Source organism: Carettochelys insculpta, chromosome 28 (assembly GCF_033958435.1).
Source record: "Carettochelys insculpta isolate YL-2023 chromosome 28, ASM3395843v1, whole genome shotgun sequence".
Lineage (NCBI taxonomy): Eukaryota > Metazoa > Chordata > Testudines > Carettochelyidae > Carettochelys > Carettochelys insculpta.
The window spans coordinates 4,023,570-4,043,860 of record NC_134164.1 but is presented as its reverse complement, the minus strand read 5'-3'; the positions used below and the strand labels follow the sequence as shown (position 1 = coordinate 4,043,860).

General features: G+C 40.0%; 1 protein-coding gene across 1 annotated transcript in view; it reads left to right on the top strand.

Annotated features, from left to right (window-relative positions):
- The first annotated feature begins 10,166 nt into the window (after nt 1-10,166).
- The window catches only part of IKZF3 (IKAROS family zinc finger 3), a 51,145-nt gene continuing 41,020 nt past the window's right edge, over nt 10,167-20,291 (top strand). The window contains exon 1 of the mRNA XM_074978870.1: nt 10,167-10,253. Coding sequence (XP_074834971.1) covers nt 10,247-10,253 — 7 coding nt within the window. The 5' untranslated portion in view covers nt 10,167-10,246. The remainder of the gene's footprint in view (nt 10,254-20,291) is intronic.

Here is a 20,291-nt window from a genome sequence, read left to right as displayed (position 1 = left end):
TATTTTTAAAACAAATATGAGTTGCTTGTTTCCCCTTTTATTCTTGCAGTTCTCCTTCCTTCTATCCTTTTCTTAAGCACTCCAATTTGTTGTTTGAGTAGTAAACCTGTGTTGACTCTAGAGCCTTCAAACTGGCTGAATATTTAACTTCAAAAATAAAAAAGGAAGAATGAAGCAGTTTAAAAACTTGCATTCTTCAAAATAAAATATATTTCAAAACTGCATGAAATTTACAGAATGGGAAACACTTGCTTCAGTGGGGAAACTAGCATTAACTTCCCCTATATATCATAAACACAAAAGTGGAGTTTGGAGCCAGAAGTGTGATTTGATGGTTTGAACTGTTTTCTGCAGTTTGAAGACTGGGTTAAATTTCTAATGCGTCATCCACATCTTCGGTCAGAAAGTTCAATGGAAATAGCACATTCTGCACAAAAGGTGAGGAAGTGCTTGGTTCCACTTAACCACCCAATAGCAAAACAAAAAAGCAGCCAAATAGCAATTTAAAGACTAACAAAATAATTTATTAGGTGATGAACTTCCATGGGACACCCACTTCAGTCTGAAGAAGTGGGTCTGTCCCACACAAGCTCATCACCTAATAAATTATTGTTTGTCTTTAAAGTGCTACTTGACTGCTTGCTTGTTTTGATAGAATACAAACTAACATGGCTCTCTCTCTCTGTCGCTACTCAACAGCATTGCCCATGAAAGTCCACTAAGGGCCCTAAGCAGCAATGTTTTGGAGAATGCCTCCCAAAAATAAAAAAAAAAGGAGATGGTGCTTGGTCCTGCCAAGAGGGCAGGGGACAGGACTCAATGACCTCCCAAGGTCCCCTCCAGCTCTATGAGATGCATATCTCCATATACCAGACGCACTAATAACAGTCCCTGTCCTCCCAGGAGCGGCTCAGGGCCCTAAGCAATTGCTTTGACTGTTTAGACCTAGCACAGTCTTTAATAAATCCCAACACCTGTGAACAGTGGCAGAGAACAGACTGGAGATGCCCATCAACAGTCTCTGAGAGGAACCCCATTTATGTATCATTTGCTGCCCACCGCCAGGGGTTGGGACAAAAGCATTCACAACAACTGTGATGTAAGCACCAGGTTCAGCCAGGCATCTCAGGGCTAGATGCACTAGAGAGGCACCTGTAGAGGATGCAGGAGTCCCCAAGTTCTCTGACACAATGGCAGGGGGGGCATAGACGCCATCTTGTGAGGGGACCATTTCACTGGCCCGTCTATAGTCACTGAACAGTTTAAAGGGAGTCGGTCCCTTTCTAAGAGCACTGGGCCCAGTAGAGCTCTATCTACACTAGCCCCCTCCTGTTGAAAAGGGGATGCTAATGAGACATTTTGGGATATGCTAATGGAGCACTGAAATGAATATGCAGCATCTCATTAGCATAATTGCAGCCACAGAGCCGCAAAAGTGCCGCTTTCGATTGTGCACAGCTCGTCTACACAAAATCCTTTTCGAACGGACCCCACACACTTCAAAATTCCCTTATGCTATTTGGTTAGAAGAATAAAGGGATTTTGCAGTGTGCTTTCAAAAAGGACCCAGTGTAGACGAGCCGCACGCAATAAGAAACGGCACTTTCAAAGTGCCCCGGCCATTATGTTAGTAAGACACCGTATACTCATTGTAGCACCTCATCAGCATATCCTAAAGCATCTAATTAGCATCCTCCCTTCAAATTGGGTGGGGGCTAGTGAAGACAGAGTTTAGCAGTTTGCACCTTGGCCTCCTAAACCCACGGTTGTGAGTCCAGTCCCTGAAGGGACCATTTAAGGATCTGGGGCAAATTAAAAAAAAGGATGGTGCCTGGTCCTGGACTCAATGACCTCCTGAGGTCCCTTCCAGTTGTATGAGATACATGTAGCCCAGGTGTGCACTTCTCTCAGGAAAAGCTCCCTGCCCCACCATCCCCCTCCACTGTGGCCCAGAGGTGGCTCGGCAGGAAGGTAAAGCCTTGACGGTTTCCGGCTGGCAGGGCCCTACGCCTGAGGGGCAGGGGGCTCTAGGCGACCACAAGGGCCCTTTAAGGGTTGGGCCACCGGGAGCAGCCTCGGGGCAAGAGCCGTGACCCGGGAATCCCCCACTCGCGTGAGGACCCCGATTACCTTGGGTCAAAGCCAACAAGGCGTTCAACACAACCGCCCGAGCCAGGCCGGAACCGCTGCAGGGGCGCGAGCACAGCGCCCAGCCGCTCCCCGGCGTCGTCAGCCGCCTCCCCTGCCGCGCCACCATGGCTCCCTGACCTGGGGGGCGGGGGAGGGGAGAGGCACCGCCCTTAGGCCCCTCCCTCTCCCGCCGCCTTCCAACCGCCGCCGCACGAGACGCGACGCCCCGCTTCTTGTCCGCCCGTCTGGTCCCCCCCGCGCGGCCAAAGGTCCTTCCCGCCTTTTTTTTTTCCCCCGCCTGTCGCGTCAGCAGCATGAGACTCAACGCCCTTCCCGCCTTTTTTCCGCCTGCCCGGTCGGCCCCGCGAGGCCAAACACCCTTCCCGCCTTTTTTCCGCCTGCCCGGTCGGCCCCGCGAGGCCAAACGCCCTTCCCGCCTTTTTTCCGCCTGCCCGGTCGGCCCCGCGAGGCCAAACGCCCTTCCCGCCTTTTTTCCGCCTGCCGCGTCGGCCTCGCGAGGCCAAACGCCCTTCCCGCCTTTTTTCTACCTGTCCCCTTGACAGCACAAAGCCCTTCCCCATCTTCTCCATGGCCTTGGCCCACATCTTGAATACTGCCTACAGATGTGGTCTTCTGACCTCAAAAAAGATATTTTGGCATTAGAAATGGGTCAGAAAAAGGCAACTAAAATGGCTACGGTGTTGGAACGGGGTCCCATATAAAGACACCGGGACTTTGACATTTGGAAGAGAGGAGCTTGGAGGGGGGTTATGATAGAGGTCTGTAAAAGCATGAGCGGTGTGGAGAGGGTGAATAAAGAAAAGCTGTTGACTCCTCCCCATAGTGTAAGAACTGGAGGACACCAAATGAGATTAATGGGGAGCAGCTTCAAAACTAATAGAAGGAAGTTCTCTTTCGCACAGCGCACCGTCAAAGTGCGGAACTCCTCACCAGAGGAGGCTGTGAAGGATAGGACTATAAGAGAGTTCAAAGAAGAGCTAGATAAATTCATGGAGGTTAGGTCCATAAAAGGCTATTAGTCAAGGGTAGGAATGGTGTCCCTGGCCTCTGTCAGGGGCTGGAGATGGATGGCAGGAGACAGGTCACTTGATCATTGTCTTCGGTCCAACCCTTCTGGGGCACCTGGCACTGGCCACTGTCAGCAGATGGGATGCTGGGCTAGATGGAACCACTTAGTAATGGCCATTCTTATGTCCCCACCTTTTTACCACCTGTTGGGTCTGCAGCATGAGCCTCAATGCCCTTTCTGCCTATTTTCCACTTGTGGCATCAGCAGTGCAAGGCCAAATGCCCTCCCTGCCTTTTTTCTGCCTGCCCTCACTTTCCCAGTTCTCCCCTAAGGTGCCCCTCTCTCCTGGAGTGGGGTGAGGCTCCCTGTCTGCCTCCATCAGCTGCCCATGTGGAAATACTAGGGGAAGGGAGATGTCCTGGCAGGAGCTCTGGTTGACTAGGGCAACATCCCCCCTCTTTTGTAAAACAGGGCATTTCCTTCTCCACACATGCTGCATCCCAGCACAGCAGACCACCTTTCAGCATGCAAAAAGTTATCACCCAAGGAGGACTCTCTTTCCTGGGGATTGACCCATCCAGAACATCCCTGGATCGCCTAACCCCCTCCCCTGCTGTGCCCCACACCCCGAGACACTTCCTTATAACTGTGCCCAGAAGTACTCTCCAAACACCCTAGCATTCGTATCCTGGTTCCCACACCAGGCTAGAGGCACATTCAGGGACCCTACCAGGCAAGGCGCATGACCCCACTTTGCACCTCTAGAACAGCACAAAAACCACGTGTAGAAACAATAGCAACACTGACATTGGTGTCCCCATTTCTTGGTGCCAGCTTTCACAATTTACTTGCCAGCCTTGCAACGTTTAGGGTATTTTCTTAAAGCACCAGTTCCAGGAAGTGCACAGGCTGTTAACCTTTAAGCCAGTTTTAGCACTGATTGGGGCAAAAAGATTGAAAATGTGACCTTCTGTAAAAATCTAAAATGCAAACAAGAACTTCGGATTAATTTTTAAAAGAGAGGAGTCCCATAGCACTTTAGAGATTAACAGAGTTATTACAGTGTAAGTTTTTGTGGTTAAAATCCACTTCATCAGATGACCAGGAGTGGAAATGCAAAAGTAGATATATGAAAGAAAATAACTGCAAAATAAAGAAGTTAATATCCATTGTAAATTAGGGTGATCAGTCAGGGTTACATATATACTTGCCTTGCATATATACTGTGCCATAATAAATCCATTAGTCTCTAAGTGTTACAAGATTTCTCATTTCTACAGATACAGACTAACTCAGTAAACCTTTTTCAAATTTACTGTTTTTAAAAATACCATAATTTTTAAGACAATCTAATGAATTTGAATGCCTGGCTCAACTTTTTTGAGGCTGGTAACACTGTGTTTCTAAAAATGGTGTTAAAATAACCATTTTCACAAAAAATTCTTGGATGCAGTATTCATGTTTGACATTGTTAGAAACAGCCATGCAAGTTAAGTCTGTTCAGAAAACATGCCCAAAAGTTTAGCTAACAAAGTCCAGTTGATGCTCTAATACCAAACTGTGTTAGTGTCCAAAAATATTTGATGAAGGTAACACAAGAAAGGGAGAACCAGCCAATGCAAGGACAGAGTAGGGAAAGAAAGAAAGAAAGAAAGAAAGAAAGAAAGAAAGAAAAGTGGAAATATGAAAGGAAAATGTTGAAGTAGAAAACACAATTATGGACTAAAATATTAGTGTTTTAAAGCTATTTATCCTCTAGTTTTCATGTCGTTTAAAGTTTCCTGTCTAAACATTGGTGTTATTTCAGTTGACTCAAGTTCAAGATGACTTAACAGTTAGGTCTCAAATAGCTGGCTCAGGTGTAAGGAATATGTCAGAGGGGGTTCAGTTTTAGTTTCTGTGAGTAGCTGATTTTTAATTTAAAATTAGGACCATCTCAAATAGGTCTAGCGCTCCTGTAAAGGTTTTCAGTTTTACTCAAAGTTAACTTTTCACGCTTATGTGATATCAGCAAAGTGATTCAGTTCTAATCTGTGTCCGTTAGATACTAGTCATATCTCAGTCTGCTCCAGAGGATGTTTATGCCCAAATTTAATTTGACTGTCCCACACAAACTTTCATTATCCCACTTGTTTTTTATTGTAAAATAAGACTCTCTCCATTATAAAGCTTTGTCAGCAATTTTGGATTTTTGTAGATTAAGATTTCTGATCACTAGCCAAATGACTCATTCCTTTGAAAGTCAGTATGATATTTCTGAGTTAGAAGCAGCTAGCTCATCTTTTTAAAAGATCTGTGAAGTGTGAACAGCAGTTTCTTCAACTTCTTAAAAAGATGTTTTTGTCAGCAAAAATAAGTGATATAGTTTGATTTATTTACTTAAACACTACTTGTTATTTTGTGCTAGTGCCTGCTTGGCCCCAGCATGTTAGGTGATGTAAAAATAGTGTTACATAGAAAGGTCTTCTGAATATGAGAGAAAGCTACATTAATGCACCTAACAAAAGGGTAAAAGGTCTAATTTTGCGTGTTTTAACGAATGCAAAAGCCATGCTAACTTTCTACCTGGCTTTTAATGGGATTAACAATAATAATAATGTAAATGTACACAGAGCTTTACAAAACACAAAGTCCTAGCTCCAAAGAGTTTACAAGTTTAGTCAGACAGCACAATGTGTCTATGAAAAAAAAGTTCAGGAGATAACATTTTTAATGGTGGTTCATTCTCAGACTCCTTAGATTATCCAAACCTTCCCTGCTTTTGGTGAAGTCACCCTGTAACTTCTAGTTCCTACAGCTTTAACTTTTCTGTTGCAATATTTTTTCCAGGCTGCAATGAGTCTACTTTTTAATTTAATACAGGTGAAATAAACTTAAAAAATGGTTAGTTCCAGACCCCAAAATATTAACTAACTGATTGGGTCAAATGGAGCAGCAATAGTATTTGATTAAGTATTTTGTACTTCCATCTGTTGTCAACTTTCAGAGTTTTAATAATCCTTACAAACATTAATTTTATCATTATTATTGATATTTTCTATCTTTTTCAGGGTTTTGTATTATAATCCAGTACTCTAGTATTGGAGGACCTTTTACATCAAACAGATTGGGGATCGTGAGGTGCTCCTGGATTTTCATGGACTGTCTAGCTCTTCTGCCTTTTTGGATTATAGAAACTGATGGACATTAAGTAAGAATGCAGTCTTCAGGATGTTTCAAAAATAACCCTTAGAATCACATTCCTATGCTGTATTGTTGTCATATATCAGGGTCATGTTCAATTTATGTTTTTTGAAAGATCTGTTGGGATCACCATTTCATTCACCAATACCTTAATTAAGTCTCTAGCTTTTGCAATCATTTGCACACTCTCAGTGGAACTACTTGTGGTTGCATAGCTAGGCCACCATAACTTTAGAGATATAATCAGCCCCATAGCAGTAGTAGTAGGCATCCTTCAGTCTGCATAGACTATGGATCACGCCCTTTATAGTTTCAATTGAGGACTTCATTTACAGCGTCTACTGTGACTATGAAGACCCACACGAGAGTGACAGTCCTTGCTGCATCTCTTGCAGATGTGCTGGGTGTCTGGCAAGTCCTTAGTGTGCTTTCTGTACGCTCGCTTCTCCTTTGCTAGCTGTCTGATCCTCATCTCGCCCTTCTGAAGGCCCTTGTGTAACCCCTGCCTCCATCTGCTGGGGTCGTCTGCTAGTTCTTCCCAGTTGTCCAGCTCGATGTCTACCTCTCTGAGGTCTCTCTTGCAGACATCTTTGTAGCACAACTGGGGGCGTCCAGGAGGTCTTTTGCCAGAGGCTAGCTCACCATACAGGATGTCTTTTGGAATCCTTCCATCATTCATCCTGTGTACGTGGCCAAGCCAGCGGAGCCGACGCTGCCTGAGGAGGGTGTGCATGGTTGGGATTCCAGCTTGCTCGAGGACGACGGTGTTGGTCACTCTGTCCTTCCATGATATTCCATGGATGCACCTGAGGCAGCGCAAGTGGAAGACGTTCAGCCTCTTTTCCTGGCGGGCATACAGGGTCCGAGTCTCGCTGCCATAAAGGAGGGTGCTGAGGATGCAGGCTCTGTAGACTTGCATTTTGGTGTGAGTGTACAGCTTGTTGTTATTCCACACTCTCTTGCTGAGTCTGGACAGAGTTGTGGCCGCTTTTCTGATCCTCCTATTTAGCTCAGTCCCATAAAATGTCAAATAATAACATACATTGTCTCATTCCAGTTCTTATGCCAATGCTTTTATTTAATTTCTCAAATGCAAAAAAAATAGATAATAACAAGCTGCAAGTCCTAAATATACAAAGGCTGAATGAGGAAACAAAAAACAACTTTTTTAAAAAAGTATTCCATATTGATAATAATCATAAAATTCTCAATCTAAAGTACTCACTCTTTTTTTGCCTTACTTTCACACTACCCTGTCTTATCAGAGTTTGAAGTTGCACATACCAATATAAGATGATGTCTAATCATGCCATGAGCTGATTGTTCTTGTGATGATACAGGTTGCTGATGCATAGGTTTTAATATCTAGGCCATTTAAAATCTCATAAAGGTCGTTTCTTAGTCAATAATTTTAAACTCCTATAAAAAATTACACATTTTTCTTTAGTTAACCTGTGAATTTGTGCACACTTGAAACTTCAGCTGATTTGGTTACCGAGTGTTTATTAGACTTAATTTAATGCTATTTTTGTTGAGTTGTAGGAAAAAAGATGATTTGCCATTATCAGTAAAGGTTTCTGAATGGAGTTAATTACTGGTGTTTGCTAGGCATCTTTGTAATTTAACATTTTTTAAATAGCCAAGTTATTTTTGTGTTAAAAAAGCTAAGACTAAAACAAAGCCTAGTGTTTTCTCTGCAGTATTATATTAATACCTATGCAAGTCTGGGAGGGTGAAAAAGAGAGAACCCAGTGTTGATGCAAGTCTTTGAAAAACATATCGCCACGTTTACATATCTATAAGCAGTAGTGGTCCAAGTTACATATAAAGGCAATTAAATATAAAGAAAGGAAAATATTCTGGCACATGGTGGCATGATATGTCAACACTAATTCAAATAAAGTCCTAAACTACCTTTGTCAGAGTGCAAAAAATGAGTCACAAACCTCCCAAGGCCAAGGTAGTTCTGAGTGAGTGACTGCTGTCAAATTCTACTTAGCAATAACAGTCTTCTGAGTAACTAATAGATGGCATAAACTTACTAGCCCCCAAATTGCTTCAAAGGGGTATTTTGGGCTATATTCTCTCTCAGTTTTTCCATACATATGTGTAATAAATTTTGCATGTGCACTGAGGCATGTGCAGATGTGCACGACCCATAGAAACACACGCTGCTCAATGTTGGTGCTCTGCTAATCAGCTGGGAGGCATTTGCATCTCTCCTGGGTGGCCACCCAAGTGTTCAGCTTACAACGAACACTGATTGTTGCTCATGTTTGTAAAGGACTTAAAAAATGAAAACCGCTGTAGAAATTATAAGTACCATTTTTAAGTGGAAAAATATTTTTATGCATTATTGGTCCATTATATTATACTTTATGGAAGGAGTGGTAAACTATTTTCCCAAATCCAGGCTTCAATGGCAAATTGCTTTAATAGAACACACTGTACCTGTTGCATATGTTTAATATAGAGGCATATACTTCACAGACAACAGTAGTTCAACTGAATCAAGATGGATGATACATGCTGGAAACTGCATTAAAGATAAGGACAGACATAGGACATGTAGAACTCTTTGAGAAATTTAGCCATTCCTCTGAAAGGACGAGTGTTTTGAACCGTAGTGTTGTGCTTGTGAAGAAACTTCCTTGGACCATGTCCTTTGAACTAAGAAAAATATATAAGTATCAAGACATAATAGCTTAAGAAACCACATTTCAGGGGTGCATCCTCAGCATAAGCTCAGCCCAGTTTCTCCTTCTGGCAGCTGGCCAGTGGAGAGGGGCTGCCACACAATATCTAATTCCCTGTTTCACTAGTGACACCTCCAGGCTGGACCTCGTGCTTTTGGGAGTCTAACTGGAATTTCCAGGGAACAATGCAATCCAGGGAATATGATTTGGGAGTCAATTTCTATTCCCAACCCTGCCTCTGCTGTAGCCCCTGGAATGCTGTGTTGTTATTCTGTCTTGTACACTATTCCTCTCTCTCCAGATGTCTGCATCTTTCTGGGGTCCCTGTCAATCCATTGCTTTCTTTACTTGGCAAGTTGTAAAGCCATCTCTGCAAGCAAAGATCCTTGAGGTTTGTTGTGACCTTTTTCCCAAGAATAGGGTTTGCCATGGCATTCTTTGACCCACTGGTGCTTTCTGTGAGAACAGGAATTAGCGCTTATATCCCTGCCAAAAATTCCCTGTGTCTTTGCCCTATTGTGAAGCATCCTGCGCGCAGATTGCTGAGGCATGCCCAGATAGCTGCGTTACGGTGCCTGTGCATTGTAGGTGATTTGGGATAAAGACTGCTGGAGAAGAGCTTACGATATTTATAAATCTCAGGTTACAGGACTATGAAGAAGCCTTTTAAAAAGCCTGATGACATTTTAAATGCTTATCCTAGCACTAGTCCAACTGCCTCTGCCTATCAAAAGGTGTGTTTTTAAAAGTGCAACTCTCAGAACCCACCCTTTCCTCCCACTAAATATAGTTTCTTGCGGGCACACTTTGGCTGTGGGGGGAGGCATTTTTGTGCTGAAATTAAATACATTTCAGTCACACGAAATGAATATATTTTTTGAATTCATCCGTTGACAAAAAACAATGGCTAATCCTGAAATGCGCCAATTTCTCCTGCCTGAGGGTGACATTATTTTGTACACAGCCTCCCTCATTAAAAGGGGTCTCTGTGTTCTCGCAGCAGTTTTGCACGAGATTGTCAAGCCACCGCCCGGCGCCGCTCTAATCACATCGACGATGAGTTCCTGTCCCTTTAAATGCCTGATGTCACAGGCACCTATCCAGAGCGGAAGCCCGGTCGCTGGGAATCTCCCGCCTGCTGCAGTTGTTAATCCTAGAGCCCTGCAGCAGCAGCACGTGCAGTAGGGAGTACACGTGGAAGAGCAGCATGGAAGGTGAGAAGAGACTCCAGTTTTTACAAGGGTACAGCGCACCGGCTTAGGGAATCTCTGTAATTTCTTGTTGTTGGTCTGATCGTATTTGAAGCAGTATTTTATAAATTGTCCTAGTCCTCCTGATTAATTTAAGATTTCTTTCCTTGCTATCCTCTCTGTAACCAGATTGCAATCCATCGAGGTGGAATCCAATCGTACGTTGTAATAAAACAGGAAACGAGTAGTCTTTTTTTTTTTTTTTTTTGAATCTAGCTTTAATTTCAGAACCTGTGTATCACATATGTTAAAAGCTAGATTTAGACCTCGATTTAACGACAGCTCATTTTCTGTGTTTTAATGAATTAAGGGTCTGTGGGTTTCCTTGCGCTTATAAAAAGCGCACTCAAGTTTCACACCAGTTAAAAGAAGTTGCAGGTTATATTTAGGATATAGCATAGTTAGTAGTTAAAAGGAGGCAAAATACTTTGTTTCTTTGTATAGGAAACAACCTTTGCAATAGCCCCATTCACTTGTAGTTTGAGAGAGATTAATACAGTGTTCGAAGTACATTAAAAAAGCATGAAAGAACAATCAACCCTAATTAATGTCACTGACGAAGGGGGAGACCCCTTTATTTTGGGTTAAATTAAAATCCTGTTTTAACAGTGGCTAGCCAATCTTGTAATAAAAAGATTTTGAGCTGTGTGTTTGCATGAGCCTCATAATTTAAACCCAGTCTGCTTCAATCCAGATAGCCACAGCTTGATAGCCGTGAGTACTTTGAAATAATGGGTCTAATTGCAAGTTGCATACTCAGTTTCATTTTTCTTAGATGATCGTTGTGATTACTATATGTTTTTATGCAGCAAATGAGAACAGTTTCAAAATAAGAAATTCGCAGGCCCTCTGTGAAATGTATATTTTCCTCCAAAAATTCACTTTGCTTACATAATTATCGCAAGTTAAATTTAGCTTACTATTGATGGTTCAAGTTTCAGTACTGCCGGTGGATCTTACGTGGCATCCTATACACTGAAATTTACCTGATGCATCTGAGGTGTACTAAAGCTTCTGATGTTTTCAGATGCAATTTATGTGAAAGATGTGCAGAATAAAGTTACACTGTATTCTCTCTGAGCACAGTAACTGTAGCCTTTTCTTTTATAAATCTTAGGTTTTTCATGTTGAGGGTGAAATTCTGACTTCAGTGAAGTCAGTAGAACTTCACCATTGGTTCATTGGGGCCAGGATGTCTTCCCTTGTCCTGAAAAGAACAGATAATGCCATTGAAGTCAATGAAATTTACTCACATGAATGAATGTTACTTGCAAGAGTAAGGGTTTCCAGACTGGGCCTGTTGTTTATGAGCTAAATTATGTAATCCTTACTTTATAAAGCGCTAGAGTTTAGTGGAAGTTTATTTTATTAAAGATTGCAAAATTCAACTGTGTGATTAGCATGCTTGCATTTAATGTATTAGCATGAATAAATTAAGTAAAGATATCAGACATGCCACACAAGCTCAGTTACCTAAAATAGATGCCAACATAGTTTAAAATTTAATTTATACCAGTTATATTTCTTCCAGAATAGTTCTTGGGGTCATGGGAGTACTCAAGCCTTCCCACCGTGTCTAGGCACAGTCCATGGGGAAGGATGTAAAATTAGCACATAGTTAAAGAACTAGATAAAAGTACCATAGTTTTTTATTTTGAGAGATCTGTAGAAGTGTGAATATGGTCCCATTTTGAATTTTGAAGATCGTTTTAAAAATGCATACTGGTTTTAGCAGAGAGCGAGAGTAGAAAAGGTATAAAAGAATCAGATTAGTCTTTGGTTATGTCATAAATTATTTCTAAATTTGAAATGTCTCAATTGTTTGAAAAGAGAATTAAAATTTCTAGAAAATCTGAGTGCTTGGAAAGGGGAAGAGCTCTAATGCCATATTGGTTGGTCTCCCTATGAGAAAGCTACTATTAGGGAGCACTGATTATAATCTAAAAGGTGAAAAAAAAAACATTGTTTAATAAAAGATGAAATAGGGCCAAGAGCGTTTTCAGGAGGTTGAGATTTGAAATGCCAAATAAGACACAAATAGGCTCTGTCTTGTTCACTTTTTTAAAAGCATAGTGTGGTTTTGGATCTGGAAAATATTGGAAATTTATATGACTGTGGCAAAAGAAATTACAGACTATAATCAAAGACTCTGATCTTGCATTAGGACTCTTGTTGGTTTCAAAAATTAGACTAGATCTGATTGTAGACAGAGGCCTAAACTTATATTTTTATTTCAATTTCTTTGGGTTTATTAAGATTATATCAAGACAAAGTAAATGCTTTTAATTGTTCTACTACATACACTAATAGCAGGGTGAATTGTCTTTAGAAATTGAAAATACAAGAGAATGCAAATGGTAAGTGGTGAAATATGCATTTTTCAGTGAAATCTGACTCCACTGAAATCAACTGGAAAAATTCAATTGAATTTAGTGGGGCCAAGATTTCATTCTTGATATATTGAGTTATATTTGCACTGGAAAATGTAATATATTAAAAAAAAAAAAAAAAGGCAAAATCCTGCCTTTAAGTGGTAGAGGCAGACAAAAGAGGACATAACAGTGCCGGGTGCACACTTGCCATTCTGCTGGCTAAAGCTGTGTGACCAATAGAAAATTATTTTTCACTATATATTTAGTTGTAAAAAAAAATCACAAATAATTTAATACATGATTAATTAAATATTTTCACAAGTTATTTAACCATCTTAGCATACTGGTCAAATAACAGAGTAAAAACATTGTAAAAATAATGTATTTTGAAATATGGTAACATTCCTTGAGTGACTTTTTTTTTGTTTGTTTTTTGTTTTTTTAGTATTATTTGACCACTGTAATGCTGGCATTGGGTGAGTTTTCACCACCTGATGAAATTCTGTTTTGTAAATGGATACTGCAACCTATGCTTTTAGTCAGCTGCACCTTTCCCATGTACCCTAGCCAGCAGTTCCTGCCCCCCCCCCCCATGAAGTTTATGAGAACGAGCTTAGGTCTCCTTGTGCTTCTCTGAACACTAAGTAGAGACATTGTCTTACTGTTCTCATGGAGGACAGGGGCTTCCTATGTTTTCTTCTCCGAGCACGTCTGCATGGTACAAGAAAGGATTTGTGTCAAAATGTTTTACCAAGAAAGGAGGTCTGAAGATAAATATGAAACAACATAAGGGCTGGAAGAAAAATCCTTTAGAGAAGAGTAATGTCTGATGAAAACCAGGTGCAGATGAGGCCTGAAAGTTATGCAAAGAGTGCGGTATTAGTGAATGGGGGAAAATGATACATTGTGTATTTATTTATTGTGGCATATTTCCAAAAGGCCCTAGTTATGACTGGGGTCCTATTTGCGCTATACAAATCCACATAAAGGGACAGTCCCTTGCACTGAGAGCTTAAAGGCTGGTCTATACATAGTGTTGGTATCACCATAACTAGTAGTATAATTGAAATGGTGCAGCTCCCTAGTATGGAGTTTTTAAAGATGCTTCTATTGGTACAACTTGGTGAATTAAAGGGTTATAGATTACTGAATACAAGATAAAGGATTTTGCACTGATATAAGTTACTGAATGCCAGATACTGGTTCTTATATCATATAACTTAAGGTATATGTTTATGTGGTATAACTGTGTCCATACTAGGGACTTGTATTGTGTGCAGACATAAATCAGCCCTAATTTAAGGTTGTTCCAAGGTAACTTTAATTTGTATTTTGCATCCCAAGGCCATACATGGGCCTTCAAGAGCAAAAAGCTGCCACAGTACAGTGCAGCCATGCCCCCAACATGTTCTTGATCTACCCACTATGTTTAGTTCTGGAAGTTTGGCACCTGCAAAGTCCTTACATCATCTCTGCACCAGCCAGGTGCCCTCCAACCCCACCCCCATATAAAGACCCTTTTTCATTAATTTTAAGGGCTCTTGATTGTGTCAGAGTAGAATAAAAATATGATAATGTAACAAAGTAAGGATGTTTGGTACACACACTAGGTGTTTGCACAACTAGAATGTATAAACAAGCAAATAATTAAAGCTGATATCAGTGGTTCCAACTGGACTTCTGCTTAATTATCAGCTGGGAGTTTCCCATAAGTAGCACAGTAGAAGCCTGTCATATACTGTCTTGACCTTCATATTTAGATATTATAGGGCAGGGGTCTGAAACTCATGGCTCTGGAGTTGCATGCAGCTCTTTAAGGACTTCTTTGTGGCTCCCGACACTGTAATAGCAACGTGGAAAAGGAAACAAACAAACCAACCCCCTGATCATTTTTGATAAACGGTGAAAGTTTAAAAGCCCCAGAATGAACAACTCATATCTAAATAGCTTTCTGTGTTTCTGTGATCTACGTTGAGATCAGGGATAATTTTTTCTTTAGTATTGAAATATTGACAAAAATCAAATGTATTGTTTAATATTCATGTTCTGGTAGCATCTAAGTGCCTTAAACAGGATGGGTCCCATTATGTTGGATATTGTACAAACTTGTCATGAATGATAGTCCCTGCCTTCTTACAGGTGTATATTCTTATCTTCTTGGGACTGGACCTATCAGGAGCTAAGAGCATACGTCATGTACCTAAAATCAACATTTTATTTATCTATTCAACTATGAAGGATTAAAGACAAATGGAGCATGGAAAAAGCAAAACAACACATGTAAAACAAGTACCCTAAAAATACTGCAAGTGAACTATGCTCAACAGATAAGCAAATTAACATTAATAGTTAGTCCTTCTATTTAGTTGATGATCATTGTATCAAGTGCTTATTTGATATTTGTGTGAAATGGTACTGAAGACAAGTATTAGCTTTCTGTGGTGGTTTTTCTTCAGAAGATGTCTTCTCTGAAAGTCTTTGATCAAAGGCGATCTCGTTGTTATTACTGGTGAAACTTCTGGGCAAGACAACCAGTGGGGAAACATGTACTAACTGGGATATGGTGAACAATCTGTTCTACCTTTCATTTTGCTAGGATACTCAGAATTCCTTTGCCAGACCTGAAAAGGAGCTCTGTGTAGCTCAGAAACTGCCACTCTCTCCAACACAAGGTGGTTTAATAAAAGATATTACTTTACTGACCTTGTGTCTCAGTGGGAAAAAAAAAAACCTCATACAAAATGAAGTATCTTAAGAGAAACCTTCAGGGCGTCTATTGTAAAGCATTAAAAAGGATATTATTTTATAGAAATTAGCATGAATAGCCAGCCCGTCCAACTTGCTTTTCTTCTCATTCAGGCCCCCAGTTCAGGAAAGCATTTAGAGACTCAAGCATATGCTTAAGTTCTTTCTTGAATTGCACATTGACATGTTAACTTTGAAAGACTTTATTCTGCAACATGCAACACTAGTCAGAAATCACAAAATCATAAATGAGTCAGAAGTGACAAGGAGGAGGCCAAAATGCTAAGTTATTCCCACAGTCCAAATATATAATGAGGCTGTCAAGTGATTAAAAATTAATCACACTGTTAAACAATAATAGAATACTGTTTACTTAAATATTTTGGATATTTTCTACATTTTCAAACATATTGATTTCCGTTACAATGCAGAATACAAAGTATACAGTGCTTGGTTCATATTTATTTACTACAAATATTTTCACTGTAAAAAAAAAACAAAGGAAACAGTACTTTTTCAATTTCCCCATTGAAAGTACTATAGTGCCATCTCTTTGTCATGAAAGATGAATTTATAAACACAGAAATGTGTAAAATAAACCTGCATTCACAAATAAAACCATATACAATTTTAGTGCCTACAAGTCCACTCACTCCTACTTCTTGTTCATCCGGTTGCTCAAATAAGGTTGTTTAAATTTGCAGGAGATAATGCTGCCCACTTATTTACAATGTCACCTGAAAGTGAGAACAGGCATTCACATGGCACCCTTGTAGCCAGTGTCACAACCTATTTTCAAGTCAAATGCCCTAAAGGTGCATATGTCCCTTTTATGATTTCATCACTTTTCCAGAGGATATGCATCCATGTTGATGATGGGTTCTGCTCAATAATGATCCAAAGAGGTGTGGGTTGACTTATGTTCATTTTCATCAGAGGAATCCAATGCCATCAGCAGATGGTTGGTTTTATTTTAGGTGGTGTGGCTTTTGTAGTTTCCACATTGGAGTGTTGTTCTTTAAAGACTTCTGAAAGTATGTTTCACACAATCCCTCTCAGATTTTGGAAGGCACTTGAGAGTCCTAAACCTGGGGTTGAGTGCTGTCACTATCTTTAGAAATCTCCCATTGGTATCTTTGCGTTTTGTCAGACCTGCAGTGAAAGTGTTCTTAAAACAAGCATCATGTGCTAGGTCATAATCCAAGGCTGGTATAACATGAAATATGTGGTGAAGTGTCAGTAAAAGAGACCTTAAGACATAATATTCTGCCCCAAGGAATACAAATTAAATTAGCACTTGTTTTTAAAAATGAGAGTCATCCTCACAGAAGCATGTCCTCTGAAATGGTGAGTGAAGCATGAAGCATGTTTTGCATATTTGGCATGAGATACCTTGCAACACTGGCTATAAAAGTGCCATTTAGATCCATGTTCTCACTTTCAGGTGACATTATAAATAATAAGCAGGAAGCATTTTGTAGTGTAAATATAAACAAACTGGTTTGTTTTCACAATTGTCTTAACAAGAAAGAGGACTGTGTGGACTTGTAAGCTCTAAAGTTTTACATTGTTTTGTTTTTGGATGCAGTTAGGTAACCAAAAAAATTGAAACGTGAAGTTGCACTTTCATCATAAAGAAATTGCACTACAATATTTGTATGAGATGAAGAATACTATTTCTTTTATAATTTTTACAGTACAGGTATTTGTCATAAAATAAAAATAATATAAAGAGAACACTGTACATGTTGGCTGCATCTACACTACAGTGATCTTTCAAAAGATGATCTTCTAAAAGAGCACATCCACACACAAAAAAGCAGATTGAAAAACTGATCTGTTCTTTCAACGGAGAACTTCCACACAACCCCTGCTCTTTTGAAAGAAAGGGCCAGGTATCAAAAAATCCGGCATCACGACGACTGCTTTTTTTGAAAAAAGACCTGCAGCGCTTCTGGAAGAAGGGCTGTATTCTTTCCATTTCAGATAGAAAGAGTGCATTTTGTATGTGGACGCTTTTGTGTGTTCTTTCAAAAAAGGGCCTCATTTTCCAAAAGAACTTGCTAGTGTAGATGCGGCCTTTGTGTTCTGTGTTGTAATTGAAATAAATAACATTTGAAAATGTAGAAAAACGTCCAAAGTCTTTAAAAAATTTCCTTAGTATTCTATTGCTTAACAGTGCAATTAAAACTGTGATTAGCTGCAATTAATATGTTTAATCAAGTTTTTTGTTTGAGTTAATCACATGAGCTAACTGTGATTGACACCCTAATGTATTATAAATTATCTAACTTCATATCAATCTGCAAAAGGTATTCTGTTATTAGATTTTAGAGTTAGATATCCCATAGCAGCTACATGGAAAAAAATATTGAGAGGGCGAGATCATCTCTTTGGTCATGTCTACACAGGAGGCCTCTGTTGACAGATGTCACTGTCGGAAGAGATTTCCTGGTTGGAGTTCTGTTGACAGATTGAGTCTACACACAAAAGCAGTTGGAAAGGACAATATGCTCTGTCAACAGAGAGTAGCTGGAGTGTCTGTCCCTCTCTCTGAAGAATGGCTGACCAGAAGCTCTGCAAACAGGGCTGCCCAGGGAATCGGATGCCCTTGCCTGTCAAGAAAAGGGCACCCAGAGCGTCTACATGGCTGTCTTGTTGCCAGAACACTGTTGATAGAACCATTATACCTGAATGGGGAGAGGTATAACACTGCCGGCGGATGTGCTGGGTTTTGTCGACAGACTGTCGACAAAGCACATTTTGTGTGCTGATCCTCCCTGGGTTTTCCTGACAAAATCCAGTTTTGCCAGGAAAAGCCGGTCATGTAGACGTGGCCTTTATGCTTAGAAATTCCATTATGACATATTTATCTTCATGAACATCTCTGCTTACATGAAGACGTCATGGTGTCTTAGAAGGGATGAAGGGACGTGAATAAATATTGGGATCCAGCTTGAAAACCAGTACTCTTTGGTGGTGGTTTTGAGTCTGACACTGAGTTTCTGTTTGACCTCAAGCAAATCACTTAACTTTTACTATCTCTAAAATTTCCCTTATCTGTAAAATGTGTATAATAATACTTACGTAACTTACAAGGAGCTCAGAAGGCTCACTGATGTCCGTAAAGGATATTGGGATTCTTGGTTAATATACACTATGGAAATTCCACATGTAACATTTTGAGAGAAGATAGGTATTCTGATTTAATTTTACGATGAAATTTTCCTAAGTATTCAATGGTGGCCTAACTGCTCTCACTGAAGTTCATGGGAGAGGTTAGGCCAGTGCTGAAAATACTTTTGACAATGCCGCTCTTAAAACAGGATCAACTTTTTTTTTTGCTGTTTAATGCTAATTACTAGTTAATCATAGTGCAAGTGACATACTGCACATACAATTGATACAACATTTGAAAAATGGAAGCTAAACGCATGCATTTAGGAGCTCAAAACTGATCCAAAAATGAAGTGGGTGGTACAAGACCTTTTTAAATATAATTTTAGTATTCTGAGCATGTCAGCAAGGTCACGTTTTCACAGAACTTTTAGGATAACCTCATACAGTGCCAGGTATCTTTATTAACAAGGCTTTGTATTTTGATGTTGCGGAGACCACAATAATGTTCCATAAACAGTGGTGGCAAAGATAGATAATTATGGGGTAAATGTCAGTAGTGGTTAACACCTCACTGCCACAGTATGTGTATTTCTGTTATGTAATTGTCAGGAATAAGATTTATGTGCTCTCTGGGTCTCTTGTCTGATTAGATACACATACAATTTAAGATTTTGTGATAGGTAAAAAGAAACAAAAATATTGAAGGAAAGAGGAAAAAAGGAACCAGAGCTATGTCACCGTTGAGAAGGTGAATATTGATATCAACTGCATTTGTAAGTTGTCATGACAGCACGGGCATCTAGAAAGTGCAGTATGTTGATTTACATAGGTCAGGATTTTAAAAAATCGGTGACTGCTTAGGCTACATATAGACACCCAATCAAGTCATTTTCAAAGGAACTGAGAACTTGCAGCTCCCATTGTTTTCAGTGTTTAGTACTTTAGAAAATCGTACCACATATATATTTTCCTAAATTCAGACCATTTGTTCAGAACATATAAAGTTACGTTTCTTGCTCATGTTTTAACTGAAGACTACGTCACTGGAGATTCCAAATATATGAGACCTCCTCCAAAGGATGGGAGCTTTGTGAACTTATTTGACAGCTGTGTGGATAGTACATGGAATCCAAAGATCTTTGTCATCTTTGATACCAACCAAATCTGCCCTGAATATTTAATCGAGTTCTGTTAAATTTTGACAGGAGACAAACTGAATATTTGGTTGGTTATGATGGATGGTCAGTATATCTTTGTAAGGGAAATAAAACTAAAAACTTGTGTAAGTACACAGAGATGGAAATATGAAGGAAATATTTAGGAGCCTATCTTTAATCTCCAGCTTTTTTTGTTTGTCTCTCCCCCAGAATCTCTCTGAGAATTCAGAAACAAAACTAATTTTGTACCCCAATTTAAATACATTTGATATAGCAAAATTAATAGGAGCTTTTTTATTCCCCCTTGTTATTCTTAATAAGGGAATTTAGGAGTATCTATAACCCTGCTCTACAGAACCCCTCCTCCACTACATAACTACTACCTTCACACTGTATTCAGGATGAGGTATGAAGTAGAAAATGTAAATTATTTGATTCTACACTACTGAGAAGCATGAAAGGACGGATTCCTTTGTGTTGGATACCTAACACTAGTCAAGCTGCGGAAAAAGAATGGCTGTGGAAAAAGAAGAGGCCTTCTGTTGACGTAACTGAGGGAGCATCTACACGTAAAATGTTCTGTTGGCAGAACTCTGCATTTATTTTGC